At 40.0% G+C, this 15,483-nt stretch overlaps 1 protein-coding gene and 1 pseudogene across 2 annotated transcripts in view; one reads left to right on the top strand and one right to left on the bottom strand.

Annotated features, from left to right (window-relative positions):
- Chic1 (cysteine rich hydrophobic domain 1) overlaps positions 1-15,483 on the top strand; it is a 44,061-nt gene that overhangs the window by 17,275 nt on the left and 11,303 nt on the right. The window contains exon 4 of one of the 2 annotated variants that reach the window (XM_075956680.1): positions 650-1,169. The exons of the other annotated variant lie outside the window; for it this stretch is intronic. Within the exon in view, the coding sequence (XP_075812795.1) occupies positions 650-700 (51 nt within the window). The 3' untranslated portion in view covers positions 701-1,169. Of the gene's footprint in view, positions 1-649; positions 1,170-15,483 lie in introns of those variants that run through there. 2 annotated transcript variants of the gene reach the window in all.
- Positions 8,021-8,119, bottom strand: LOC142841949 (U6 spliceosomal RNA; annotated as a pseudogene).

Genomic DNA, 15,483 nt, shown 5'->3' with positions numbered 1-15,483 from the left:
GTTTAGTGGACACTTGCTATGTGTTAGAACTGTTTCAATTTACTTTACATGATTTATTAAATTCCCATAACAATACTGTCCTTATATTAAAGCTCAAGAAATTCCAGGAAGGGAGTAGAAGCCACTTGTTCAGCCTTTATCAATACTTCATCACTTGGTATGAGCTTCCACTACTTGAAATAAATGCAGTCTAATTAAATGTACTCAAGTAAATGTGTATGAATTACTTTTTTAAAAAAGAAAACCTGAAGAAATGACTTAAATAATCTGAGCTAAGGTACCAGGGGAGCATCTTTGGCTTTTTGAAGCCAAACAAAAGAACCAGCAATCCTCAAAGGTTGAGAAAGCCCTTAGCTTTGAACATGTCACAGTAAAATTCCAAAATAACCTTTCTAGTTGTGTCCTGAATTTAGGATACTGCCTTACTTTTGTCTTCTTTAAAATTATATTTAATGGGGCTGAAGAGATGGCTCAGTGGTTAAAAGCACTGACTGTTCTTCCAGAGAACCAGGGTTCAATTCCCAGCTCACAATTGTCAGTTCCAGGGGACCCAACACCCATGGCAAAACACCAATGCACATAAAATAAAAATAAATTTAAAATTTTTATTTATTTAAAGGTATAATTTTTAAATTTATTTTTATTTCAGGAATGTGGGAAGACCTCTTTGAAAAATCTGATTAATGGGCAGGGAATATAGCTTAATGGTAGAGTGCTTGTCTATCGGATGTGAGGCCCTAAGTTCAGTTCCCAGACATGGATAAAATGTGGTTACAGGCCCTGGAGAGATGGTAAGAGCAAGAATGAGGACCTGAGTTTAAATCCAGTACCCATGTCAAAAGCCAGGCGTGGGTGGAGGCAGAAGCCTTGGGGCTTGCTGGCCATACCTCTGGGTTAAACAAGAGGCTCTGTCTGAAGGAAATGGAAGGAGGTAGAGCAGACCTCCACAAGTTCACACAGGCACATGCCTGTACATATGCACCGTATGCCTGTACACACATACACACACAAATTCAATTATGATTAAATCCAAACACCCATTTTACCTAAAATTCTTTCCCTAGTGTCTACTGGTGTTTGTTTAAACTTGTAAATCACAATTGGTCCACTAAATCAGATATGGTATTATAAGTTGAAAATATTTCAAGAAATACTCATTTTATCTTGTGTTTTCTCTTAAGCTCTTTTATGATTGCTTCAAAAAGACAGATAATAAATAAAATGTTGTAAACTTTGACTTCTTCCCTTAACCCAGAACCTTGTGCATGGTAAGTGTTCTACCACTGAGTCAAAGCCCCAACCCTTGTTTTTATTTTGAAACATGGTCCCATTAAGTTACCCAGGCTAACTTTTTTTTTTTGAGACGGGATCTCAGTGTGTAGTCCTGGCTAACCTGGATCTCACTGTGTAGTCCAGACTGATCCTGAACTCACGGAGATCTGTCTTCATCTGCCTTTGCCTCCTGAGTGCTGGGATTAATGATTCACACTGCCACACACCTGACCAGGGCTGATCTTAAACTCCTTCTGTAGCCCAAGCAGCCCTGAGCTCCTGCTCTTTCTGCTTCAGCCTCCTTAGCATTATAGGCATGCGTCACCAAATCAAGCTCCCCTATGACTTTTGGAATGGAAAAGTTAAACAGTTTACTGATTTCCTGGTGGTTATTAAAGCCACCAGTAGATCAGAGCTTTGCTTTAAATAAATACAGTTTAATTTGTCAAAGCAAATATAGTATTTTCAACTGACTGTCTATAAGTTTAAAAAAGCTGAGAGCAAAAAAGTTTTAATTGTATTTTTTAGAAGTTACAATCATTAACTTCTACCCCATTGTTTTAAAGCCTCAGTGTGAATTAATCCAAAGATTTCCTATCACATAAATATAGCCAGTATTAATGACTAGAAACAAGGTTTTTGGTTTTAATGTTATCAAGAATGTTTTCCTCTTGATTCATTTATGCTTTTGTCCATCTCAATACCTGTGCTGGAGGGCCTAAAACAAACATTTTTTCCAACCATGTGTTTCTAGTAGAATATTCAATAAAGGCTGACATGATGCTGATTCCCTGATAATTCTTCTTTCTGTCATTGCTTTGGTTAACTAAATTTACACTGCAGCCAGCAGGATGGCTTTGCTAGTAAAGGTGATTGGTGCTAAGCCTGAGAACCTGAGTTTAATCTCTAGACCCACATGATAGAAGAGAGAACCAACTCCCACATGTTGTCTCTGACCTCCGCATATGTATACTCACACACACACACACACACACACACACACACACACGTGCGCGCACACACACACACACATCTTACAATTTAAAAAATGATAATTTATGGGGCTTAAGACATGGTTCAGAGTTAGAAGAGTTTACAGATGATCCAAGTTCAAGTTTCAGACCCACATCAAGTGACTTGTAATCACCTATAATTCCAGCTCCAAGGGAAGCTTTTTTCTGGCCTGCATGGGCACCCTCACAAATGTGGCACACATACACACACATTTTTATTTTTATTTATTTATTTATTTATTTTTTGGTTTTTCGAGACAGGGTTTCTCTGTGGTTTTGGAGCCTGTCCTGGAACTAGCTCTTGTAGACCAGGCTGGTCTCGAATTCACAGAGATCTGCCTGCCTCTGCCTCCCGAGTGCTGGGACTAAAGGCGTGCGCCACCACCGCCCGGCACACACACATTTTTAAAAATACAAAATAAGTCTTTAGAAATGACAGTTTAGACTGGAGATAAAAGTAAACCGCTTCCTCTGCATGCACAAAGCCCGAAGTTCAATCCCCGGCATCACATAACCAGGCATAGTAGCACATGTCTTTTTTTTCCGTTTATTTATTTATTAAAGATTTCTGTCTCTTCCCCGTCACCTCCTCCGATTTCCCTCCCCTCCCCCAATCAAGTTCCCCTCCTTTGTCAGCCCGTAGAGCTATCAGGGTTCCCTGCCCAGTGGGATGTTCAGCGAGTCCGGTTTTTTCAGACCTAGGCCAGCTGGCCTTGGTGAGTTCCCGATAAAACATCCCCATTGTCTCAGTGTGCGGGTGCACCCCTTGCGGTCCTGAGTTCCATGCTCGTACTCTCTCTCCTTCTGCTCCTGATTTGGACCTTGAGATTTCTGTCCGGAGTAGCACATGTCTTATCCAGCACTTGAGGTGAAAACAGTAGGAGCAAGGTTCAAGGCTATTCTTGGCTGTGTAGTGCGTTTGAGCCTACCTGGGCTATATGAGACCCTGTCTAAAGATTGTTTAGTGTAGATTTGTAAACCATTACCCTAAGAGCCAAACCACTCCTCTATATTCTTGAACATTTAGAAAAATTATCAGCATTTAAAAATTGGAATACTAGGCTGGGCAGTGGTGGCTCACACCTCAGGAGGCAGAGGCAGGTAGATCTCTGAGTTTGAGGCCAGTCTGCTTTGCAGAGTGAGTTCCAGGACAGCCAGGGCTGTTGCACAAAGAAACCCTATCTCAAAGAAGAAAATTAGAATACTGAAATCAGAGATAGGGATCAGTGAGACAGCTCTTGCTTAGAATTTGTGAAGTCCTGGATTCTACGCCTGGCACCTCGTTCATTAATTTTTAAAAGAAAATTTGTGCTATCCAGTCAGCTTCTCCTAAAAGCTGGAGATCTGAGAAGATTGGACATTAGTGAGAGTTAACTGTAGCCACAATAGGTAGGTCCAATGAGTTTCGACTTACCCCCTCTTCCACGTAGGGATGGTGTGGGTCCAGTCAATTTCAACTTACCCTCCTTACATGTAGGTATGTGGGTCCAGTCAATGTCAACTTACCCCTCCTTACATGTAGGTATGTGGGTCCAGTCAGTTTCGACTTACCCCCTCTTACACGTAGGGATGGTGTGGGTCCAGTCAATTTCAACTTACCCTCCTTACATGTAGGTATGTGGGTCCAGTCAGTTTCGACTTACCCCCTCTTACACAAACCATGGAAGCAGCTATGGTTTCGTATTCAGCTTTGAGATTTGGTCATATCACCACCCTTACATGTGAAATTACTTTAAACCTTTCCCCTTTTTTACTCTGAGCCTTGACAAATTGAGAGGGCTATTTCAAAGGGAGGGCCTATTCTCATAAAACAAATATGATGGTGTTTTATGAGGTAGAACTTGTAATTACCATCATACTTGATTCCTTGTTTGTAGGGTTTCTTAAGTATTTAAAAAAAGAGATGATAAAGCAAAAGCCCTACCCATACATCATGTCATATAGAAAAGGAATCAGGCTTTGTTGCGAAAGACAAATAGTTCTATCTGCAAGTTGTATTTAAGCATTTTACTTGTGTCTTTCACAGAGTACATGTGTGCTCTTATGCAAAGAAGACATGAAGCTATTCTGTACAGTGCTATAACTTAGATGTGCCCTGCCTTTGAACCTTTAGGGGGTGTTTTTTGTTTGTTTGTTGGGAGCCTGTTGCCAATCCCAGGCTGGCCTTGAACTGACTATGTAGGTGAGGATGGCCTTGAATTTCTGATCCTGTGTCCGCCTCCTGAATGCTAAGATTATAGGCTACTATAATATACTACTATATAAACTAGGTCTAGTTTATATAGTGCTGGGAGTGGAACCAAGGGGTTTAAGTCCACGCCGGACAAGCATTATACCTACTAAATTATATCCATAGCTCAAGCCACTACCTTTATCTTCTGCTGAACTTGAATCATTTGCCTATAGCCATATATAAGAAAATAATTGTGTGGGTTTTTTTGTGTTTTTCCTTTTTGTTTTGTTTTGCTTTTTTGAAGCAGGGTTTCTCTGTGTAACCCTGGCTGTCCTGCAACTCACTCTGTAGACCAGGCTGACCTCGAACAGAGGCAGTAACAGACAGATATCTGTGAGTCTGAGACCAGCCTGGTCTACAGAGAGAGTTCCAGGAGAGACACCAAAACTACAGAGAAACCCGGTCTCAACCCCCACCCCCCAGAAAAGAAGAAGATGACATGGCTAGAGAGATGGCTCAGTGTTTAAGAGCACACTGGCTGCTCTTCCAGAGGTCCTGAGTTCAATTCCCAGCAACTACATGGTGACTCAACCCTCCATAATGAGATCTGGTGCCCTCTTCTATTGTGCAGGCATACCTGCAGACAGAACACTGTATACATGATAGATAGATAGATAGATAGATAGATAGATAGATAGATAGATAGATAGATAGATGATAGATAGATAGATGATAGATAGACAGACAGACAGACAGACAGACAGATAGATAGATCTTTTTTAAAAAGATGAATCCTTTGGTTTAGTTTTAGTATATTTACAAATAGTGCTTGTGTAACCACCCTACACACTCTAACTTTAGAACATTTCCTTCACCTTTAAAAGGAAAGCTTGGGACCATTTGTAGTGACTTCTAATTTCTCCTCAGCCCCTTCCCCAATCCCAAGCAAGTGCAACCTACTTTGGCTCTTACATTTCCTTTATATTACTTTACTTTTTTATATTTATATTTTCATAAATGTAATTTTTTGGTTTTTTTTTTAAGACAGGGTTTCTCTGTGGTTTTGGAGCCTGTCCTGGAACTAGCTCTTGTAGACCAGGCTGGCCTTGAACTCACAGAGATCCGCCTGCCTCTGCCTCCCGAGTGCTGGGATTAAAAGTGTGTGCCCAGCTATAAAATATAGTATAAAATTTATGTTGTATTGTATTTTTATATTATATATTTTTATTTTTACTTTATAAATTTATATATTTATATTTCCTTTATATTCCTATATATTACTTCATGGCTGGCTTTGAAAGCAAGAAAAGATAATGGCTTTTATTGGGTAGAAACACATACAAAAATTGCCTGTGAAGCCACTTTCAGGTGTATAATTCAGTGGCATTAAAACCATTAACACTGTCACACAGCCACCTCCATTGTGCAATTCCAGCCCTCCTTCATCATCCTGCAGGAAAACCCCATGCCTGGAAGCCGCCGTTCTCCGTCACCTCTACAAGTTAAGAAGTGCTCCCTCCTCTTTATCTTTCAGAAGAGTTTTAAAAGGATTAATATTAATTCTTTAATATTCTTTGGAGAATGTACTAGGAAAGCCTGGGATTTACTATGTTAGCAAGGGTTTGATTTGCATGTACTCTATTGACTTGGCTTAGTCAGATTTACTGAGGCTTATTCTTTTTTTAATTTTTTCTTTTTGAATCTTAACCAGAGTTTCCTCTCTCCTATCTTCCCAGTCCCTCACCAGATTCTGTATTTGTATTTGAGTCAATTCTAGAAATTCCTTCCCTTTGTTTAGGCTCTCTAGTAGGACTGCATAGCATAGCGTGTTCTGCAGCTCTGCATTCCTGAAAGGTCAACTGCAAAGTTTCTGGCTTAGTCCATTGAGTCTTCTCTTGCAGCTAGATGTTTGGTATGTTTGTCAGTATTTTCAAAAGGAGACCTTTTGGTGTTACTATTCTGTTCCTACTCTCTCTTTTTGTCTTTCTTCTGCTGCCTTTGGATTTAATTTGCTTCCTTCGCTAATGCCTTAAGGTGTGAGCTAGGTTATTGGTTTGAGGCCAGCCTTCTCTCTTCCCACAGCTGTGTATAGTTCCTTTTCCTTCTAAGCATTGCTTTTGTTGCAGCCTCTAAGTTTAGCCTGAAGTAGTTTGTTTTCACTATTTTCTAGGTTGCTTGTGGGTTCTTTGGGCTATTCATTGTTTCAGGGTATGGTGTTTGATTTCTTCCTTTGTAAATCTCTTTGTTGAGCTGCATAGTTGTGTTTTGTCCATTATTGAAAGTAGGATATCAAAGTCTCTATTGTTATGGAATTACCTAATTCTCACCTTAGTGTAGTCAATTTTTTTAAGATTTATTTATTATGTATATAATATTCCTTCCATGTATGCCTGCCTGTCAGAAGAGGGCACCAGATCTCATTATAGATGACTGTGAGCCACCATGTGGTTGCTGGGAATTGAACTCAGGACCTCTGGAAGAACAGTCAGTGCTCTTAACCTCTGAGCCATCTCTCTAGCCCAGTGTAGTCAATTTTTAATCATAGGTTTTAGTTTGTTGTTCATTGCATGTATGTTCATAATAGTTAGGTCTTCTAGATAAGATTTCTCCTCTGATTTATCAGCTTATATTATTACTGACTGAGTGTTTATGTCTTCACCAAATTCATTATGTCGAAGTCCTAACCCTGAAGGGGAGAGTCTTTATGAGATTATTGCCCTTATATGAAAAGACCAAAGAGTTCTCTTCCCATCCTCCACTCACTTTACCTCTCCATCACCATCTCTGTCTTTCCTTGTGATGTGAAGAGACATATATAGCCAGCTTTCAACACTCTGGCAAGAAGCCCCTCACCAGGGCTCAACCATGCTGGCTTCTTGATCACAGATTTCAAACCTCCAGAACTGTGAGATATGCATTTCTAGGGTTTTTCCCCTATTATCGAAAATAGATAATGTTGCCGGACGGTGGTGATGCACATCTTTAATCCCAGCAATAGGGAGGCAGGTGGATCTCTGAGTTCTGTGATGCCAGTGTCGTCTACAAAATGAGTTCCAGGGCAGCCAGGGCTACACAGAGAAACCCTGTCTTGGAAGGAAGGAAGGAAGGAAGGAAGGAAGGAAGGAAGGAAGGAAGGAAGGAAGGAAGGAAGGAAGGAAGGAAGGAAAGTAGATAATGTATTCTTTTCCCACATAATATACCTTGATTATGATTAACTTGTTGATGCTTTGGTAACAAAGTACCACAGGCTAGGTGACTTAAACAACTGAAATATATTTCCTTGCCATTCTGGATGTTAGGAGCCCAAGATGAAGATGTCTTCAACATCTGTGCATGATGGAGCGCACCTTTAATCTCAGTATTTGGAAGACTGAAGCAGGCATATTTCTGTGAATTCAAGGCCTGCATAGAGTTTCATGGCCAACCAGGGCTACATAGTGAATGAGACCCTATCCCTCAATCAAAAATAAAAATGTTTCCAAGAGGATTGTTTTTCTGAGTCTTTGGGGCAGTTAATTACAGTCTTGTCCCTGTATATTCACCTGTCTCTCTGTGCGTGTCTGATTTTTTTTCTTGCTTCACGAATTTGCGTGTCATCCTTGCGCAGGGGCCATGCTAATCTTCTCTGTATCGTTCCAATTTTAGGTGCCAAAGCGAGCACCATGTCTGATTCTTTTCTTGTTGTTGGTTGGTTGGTTTCAAGACAGGGTTGGCTTTGCCATCCTGGAACTTACTCTGTAGACCAGGCTGGCCTCAAACTCACAAGAGATCTACCTGCCTCTGCCTCCTGAGTGCTGGGCTTAAAGGTGTGCACCACCACTGCCCGGTTTGCAGGTCTGATTCTTAATATCCTCTTCCTATAAGAATTCCAATCATAACCAGGTATGGTGCCTCATGCCTGTAATCTCAGCACTTAGGAGGTAGAAGCAGGAGGATCAGAAATTCAAGGCCAGCCTCAGCTACCTAGCAAGTTTGATGCTAACCTGATATCGTGTTTCAAACAACAACAAAAAGGCAAACAAATCATTATATCATTATATTATATTATACCATACCAATAAGACCTCATTTGAACTGAACTACCCCGTTCAGTTCCCTATCTCCAAATGCAATCACTTTCCAAGATACCAGGAATTGATACCTTAATATGAATTTTCAGAGAACAGAATTCAGCTCATAAAACAGTTATCTTTTTTTAATTTTGCTTTTTGATTTTTACCTGTCATACTTTTATTGTTCCTCAGTTCTTCTGTTACCTCCAGTGGTGGTTTGAATGGTAACACCATCCATAAGATCAGATGTTTGAATACTTTGATCCCAGTTGGTGGCACTGTTTGGATAAATTTAGGAGGTATGGCCTTGTTGAAGGAAGTATACTATTGCGGGTGGGCTTTGAGGTTTCATTTCCAGTTCTCTTCTCAGTGCTTATGGTTCAAGATGTCAGCCCTCAGCTTCCTGCTCCTGCCACCATGCCTTCCCTTTGCCATCACAGAGTCTAGCCTTCCGGAACTGTAATCCCAAATAAAGTCTTCTTTAATTTGCCTTGGTCATGGTGTTTTATTGCAGCGATAGAGAAGTAACTAATACAGCTCCTTGTCTTATATATAAATGATTTTTGTAGTGAAGTATTGTTGGGTTTATCTTTCATGTCCTATGGTAAAAGGCAGCTTAAAGAAGGGAGGATTTATTTGGGCTCATGATTTCAAAGAGAATAGCCCATCAAGTCAGGGATGACATGGTGTTGTAGCTCTGTCCATGGCTCAAGAATTTGCAGCTCATTCACATCATGGTTGATCACAGAGCAGAGAACTTAGGTCAGAAGCGCAGCCAGCCTAGAACCTTCAAAGACCTACCTCAGTGACCCACCTCTACAAGCCATGTCTCTTTCCCCAAAGGTTCCACATCTTCTGAACATAGCTAGCTGGAGATCAAAGGTTCAAACACATGAGCCTGCTCGGTCATTTCACATTTAATAACCATGTATTTTCTCAATTCTTTTTGTGTATAATTTTTTGATATTTTTTATTGGTTCCAATTCCAACTTTCTTGGTTTTTCAAAACAGGGTTTCTCTGTATAGCCTTGGTCATCCTGGAACTCGCTCTGTAGTCCAGGCTAGCCACAAACTTGGCAGAGATCTGCCTGCCTCTGCCTCCCAATTGCTGGGATTAAAGGAGTCCGCCATCGTGCACTGTAATCCCAACCTTATATCGCACAGACTCTGCTCCTGTGTATGTCCTCACTTCTGCCTTTATGTTGTTATTATCCCAGGTTACATCTTGAGTATTATGTGCCTATTAATACAGATATATAATTTTCATTTTATGGTTCATCTAAATCAAAAGAGATGTTACCAAGCATATTGCAATAGAACTGGGTTTTTTTTAATATGTATTATATACTTGGTATTTTATTGGTGGTGCCCTTTCATTTCAACTTAAAGGACTCTCTTTAGAATCTCTTATAGGCAGCTCACATGACAATAAATGTTTCTCACCCCTTTTTTTCTGGATTTTTTTTATTTTTATTTTTTATTGATAAAAGGAGAATAAAAAAAAAACAAGTTTCCACCTCCTTCCAGCCTCCCATTTCCCTCCCCCTCCCTCCACTCCTCTCCCCCTCCCTCTCCAGTCCAAAGAGCAATCAGGGTTCCCTGCCCTGTGGTAAGTCCTAGGTCCTCCCCCCTCCGTCCATATCTAGGAAGGTGAACATCCAAACTGTCTAGGCTCCCACCAAGCCAGCACATTAAGTAGGATCAAAACCCCGTGCCATTGTCCTTGGCTTCTCATCAGCCCTCATTGTTCGCCATGTTCAGAGAGTCCAGTTTTATCCTTTCTCTTGTTAGTGAAAGGATAATTTTTTTTAGACACAGAATTTTTATTTTTTTTAAATATTTATTTATTATGTATACAATATTCTGTCTGTGTGTACGCCTGCAGGTCAGAAGAGGGCACCAGTCTCCATTACAGATGGTTGTGAGCCACCATGTGGTTGCTGGGAACTGAACTCAGGACCTTTGGAAGAGCAGGCAATGCTCTTAACCTCTGAGCCATCTCTCCAGCCCCGACACAGAATTTTTAATTGGTATTTTTCTTTCAACACTTAAATGCCTCCGAGCTTCCTGGCCTCTGATGTGAAATGAGTTCTTCATCTCCTTGAGGCTCCCTTGACACAGGGTTCTCTTCTCTAGCTGCTTTCAAGTTTATGTGTTGACTTTTAATAGTTTCATTACATGCTGTCTCGGTATGTCATTACATGCTCGCTTTGAATTTATCTTACTTAAAATTCATTTGGCTTCTTAAGAGTTCTCTATTTTTGCCGGGCGATGGTGGCGCACGCCTTTAATCCCAGCACTCGGGAGGCAGAGGCAGGTGGATCTCTGTGAGTTCGAAACCAGCCTGGTCTACAAGAGCTAGTTCCAGGACAGGCTTCAAAGCCACAGAGAAACCCTGTCTCAAAAAACCAAAAAAAAAAAAAAAAGAGTTCTCTATTTTTTCTCAGCAAATTCAAATTAATGTCCACTGTCGCTTGGTTTCATCTTTAAAAGCTTCCTTACTAGGACTGAAGATATAGCTTAGTGGTTATGAAAATTTGCTTCTCTTGTAGAGGACACTTATTTTTTAGATTTATTTTATTTTTAATTATGTGCAGGGGCAATTAATATCCACCTGAATACAGGTACCTGCACAGCCCAGAGGCAGCAGGCTCTCCTAGAGTTAGTTACAGGCAGTTCTGAGCTCCCTGATGTGGGTGCTGGGAATCAAAATCAGGTCCTATGGAAGAGCAGCAAGCACTCTTAACTGTTGAGTTGAGAGTTAGCATATTTATTATATAGAGAGTTATTATATATATATCCAATCCAGTTAGCATATTTCTTAAACAATATTAGGTTTACAGAATAAAATGAACAAAAATACAGAAGTCCCATAAACTTGTTATCACTGGATGCCAACTTCGCCTACTGTTGGCGTCTAGTGTTCGTGTGATGACATTTTCATAATTGATGAGCCAGTGTTGCTACATTATAATTAAGTAAAGTTCATGGTCTCCATTAGGGTTCATTCTGTATTCTACATGCTTTGGGTTTTAACAGCTTATTATCCTATCTGTCATCACGGTGTCATACTGAATAGTAATTTCACAGGCCTAAGTGTCTACTGTACTGTACCTGCTCCTCCCTCTCTCCCACTTCCAAATCCTGAGCAATCACTGAACTTTTTTGTCTCTAATGTTTCTGTTTCTTCCAGAAACATATGCTTAAAATTAGTTTAGATAGTCTTTTTTTTGCTAACTTCCTCTACTTACTGGGATATATTTAAGGTTCTTAAACTTGTTTTGGCTTGGTAGCTCATTTCAGCAGATCTAGCCTTGGTAGTCTAGTCACTGGACACTATTGCTTTGTTTAAATATCCTATGCTTTCTTTTATCACCTTTTCACCTGTTGAAGGCCATCTTAGTTGCTTCAAGACGTAGCAATCATAAAGATGAGTGAGCAGAACTTTAAAACTCATTTGAATAAGTACCAAGAAGTACGATGCTGATCATTCAGTAGGAGTATGCTTAGCTTTGTAGGAAACTGTCAAACTGCCTTCCATGGTGTCAATCCATTCTGCATTCCTACAAGCAGTAACTAGAACTTCTGTTTCTCCACAGCCTCAGCCCCAGCATTTGGCGTTGTCAGTGTTTTAGATTTTGGTCGTTTGAACACCTGTGCAGTGGTGTTTCCCAGCTGGTGCAACACAATCAGCACTTCACAATTTTGATTTCGAGCTCTATGGAGTCATATGATGCTGAGCAGACTTTTTTGTGTGCTTACCTGCCATTTGTGTGTCTTCTTTGAAAGGTTTCTATTCACCATATCCCTTTGTTTGGGAATTTGGTTTTGTTGTTTTTTATTTTTGGGGGGGACTGTTATAGGTTGGGGTTTTTGTTTTTGAGATATTGTCTTAGGTTCAACTGTCTCTGCTTCCCAAATGCTAAAATTAAAAGCATGTGCCATGGTGCACAACCATCCCCATTTTTAATAACCCAGGTATGGGATACTTCTAGAAGAAGAAGAAAGACTGCATACCTTCCACAGTATGCTTACACATCCATTTTTAAAGGAACACCATTATGTAACAAGCCAGGGGCTTGCCCAGTTTTCTTTTTCTTTGAATACTGTTCAACTTTTGAAAATGATCCAAATACTGTGCATGCCAGTAGTCTTCAAAGATAAGTACTTTGCAAATATTTTCTCCAGTCCACTGCTTATCTTTCATTCTCATAACAATTAGATATCTGTACCAGAATTTTTAAATTTTATTGATTTCAACATAACCAATTTTTGATTTTAGTTAGATCTTCTTTCTTTTGGTTGCATATCTAAGAATCTATTACCAAACCTAAAGTCACCTCAATTTTGTTTTAGGCTACAGTATAGGCATTTTATAGTTTTGCAGTTTACATTTATCTCCATGATCTTTGAATAGATTAATTTTTAATTGTGAATGTCTACTTGTTCAAGAATTATATGCAAAAAGACTATACTATTCTTTCTCCAATAGAAGGTCTTTCATCATTTGTCAAAAATCAGAAGGCTTTAGATTTATGTGCATTTATCTTTTTACCCCTCTTATCAGTCCCATTAATACTTTTATCAATAGCACTTTGCTGGATTAAAGTACATTTATGGGACTGGAGAGGTGGCTCAGCAGTTAAGATCACTGGCTGGTTTTCCAAAGGTCCTGAGTTCAATTCCCAACTACTACAGGGTGGAGTCACAATCTTCTATAGTGGGATCTGATGCCCTGTTCTGGTGTGCAGACAGGGTACTCATATACATAAAATACATGAGTAAATAATTTTTAAATGTCCCTTTTATACTAAGTGAAGAGAGCAGTTAGTAGTCAGCCTCCGACTTTGTTCTTCGTTGAGTACTCTGGATGTTTGCCTTTTGTATAAGCTCTAGAATCAGTTCGTTTATATTTTCATGAGATCTACCTGGGACCTTGTCTGAAAGTACTTTACAATATAGATTAATTTGGGAAGACTGGACATTTTGACAATATTGAGTCTAGTTCACCTGTATTCCTGGAATATCTCTCTATTTGGATAGTTGTTTATTTCTTTCCTCAGAGTTTGTGATTTCCTTCATAGTTTATTAAATTTCTACTTTACTATTTCTATTTGTGGATTCTCAACTAAACAGTATTGTGTTTGTAATTTCAAATTCCACTTGAGTTGATGTTGGAATGGGGACTATTGCGATGGAATGAATGCATTCTGTACAAGAGGACATGATGCTGAGTGCTGGTGGCGCACACCTTTAATCCCAGCACTCGGGAGGCAGGGGCAGGCAGATCTCTGTGAGTTCGAGGCCAGCCTGGTCTACAAGAGCTAGTTCCAGGACAGGCTTCAAAGCTACAGAGAAACCCTGTCTCGAAAAACCAAAAAAAAAGGGGGGGGGAGAGAGGATATGAAATTGGGGACAGGGGGCAGAATGGTACAGCCTAAATGTTTACATCTCCCAAAATTGCTGTGTTGAAAGCTAATCATCATGTGATGGTATTGGGGAGTGGGGCTTTGGAAAAGTGATTACATCATGAGCCAGGGCCCTTATGAACAGAATGAATGCCCTTATTAAAGAAACTCTAGGTAACTGTCTCACCCCTCTGCCAAAAAGAATGACATGGCAAGAAGATGACTATGCATGAGCCAAGAATTAGTTCCTCATGTGATACTGCGTCTTCAGGCAATATGATCTTGGGCATCTCCACTTCCATACCTCTGAGGACTAAATATCTGCTTTTCAAAAGCCAACTGCTCCATGGTAAACTGTTACAGGAATGTGAGCAGTCAGATACATACCCCATTCTTTCTGCCTTGTCTTTCTTGTCCTATCACATTAGCTATGATAACCACTGTGATTTTGTTCTTGTTGTTTTGGTTTTATGAGACACGATTTCTCTGTGTGGCCCTGACTATCCTAGAACCAGCTCTGTAGACCAGACTGGCCTCGAACTCACAGAGATCTGCCTGTCTCTGCCTCCCAAGCATTGAAATTAAAGGTGTGTGCCACCACCACCTGGCTCACTGTGACTTTTAATAGAAATATTGGCTATGTACCTCAGCTGTTCCATGTGTGATCTTAGCTATGAATTTAGCTGTGCTTTTTCTAGATCTTATTCTTCAAGTTGAAGAAGTTCTTTCCTATTCTGAGTCCACTCAGTGTTGTTTCATTTTGTTAGAAACCTTTCCTAAATGTATTGGTACGATCACATGATATTTCTTTACATTTGCTAATATGATGGATTGATTTTCAAATCCCACTTGGCTGTGATAAATACCTTACCGTGTTTGTAATGTTTAATTTGGGATTATTGTCGCATTGTTTACAAAGAAATACCAGCTAACCTACAGGTATGTTTGTGTAGCATCTTTATTTGGTTTGAGTACTATGGAAATAATGGCCCTGTAGAAAAGTTAGGAAGGATTTGCTCTGTCCCTGTTTTCTGGATGATATTACTGAGAAATACTAATTTCTTCCTTAACGATTTCGTAGAATTCAGCAGTGAATCCATATAGGTCAAATGATCTCTATGCAGGAGATATCATTATTTAATTTCTTATTTATTTCTCTATTTTTATGTGTATGGGTGTTGTGCCTTTATGTATGTATGTGCACCACTTGTGCACCTGTTGTTCATGGAGGCTAGAAACTAGAGTTACAGACAGTTGTGCCCCGAAACTAGAGTTACAGACCATTGTGAGCTGCCACTCGGGTGCTCAACCTGGATCCTCTGTAAGAGTAGCAAATTTGACCAGACTTCATACATTCTTTTAATCCCAGCACTCAGGAGACAGCAGTAGGTGGGTCTTTGCAAGTTTAAGACCCCTGTGAGTTATCAGGACAGCCCGGGCTGCAAAGTAAGACCCTGTCTTAAAAAAAAGAAAGGGGGGGAGGGGGAAGCAAAAAGAAAAAAAGAGAAAAAGTGAGGTCTTGAGAACTGCTAAGCCTATACAGATACCTGGACCTAGAGCGCCAC

The sequence above is a fragment of the Microtus pennsylvanicus genome, chromosome X (genome assembly GCF_037038515.1).
Source record: "Microtus pennsylvanicus isolate mMicPen1 chromosome X, mMicPen1.hap1, whole genome shotgun sequence".
Classification (NCBI taxonomy): domain Eukaryota; kingdom Metazoa; phylum Chordata; class Mammalia; order Rodentia; family Cricetidae; genus Microtus; species Microtus pennsylvanicus.
This window is presented reverse-complemented; position numbering and strand designations above follow the sequence as displayed.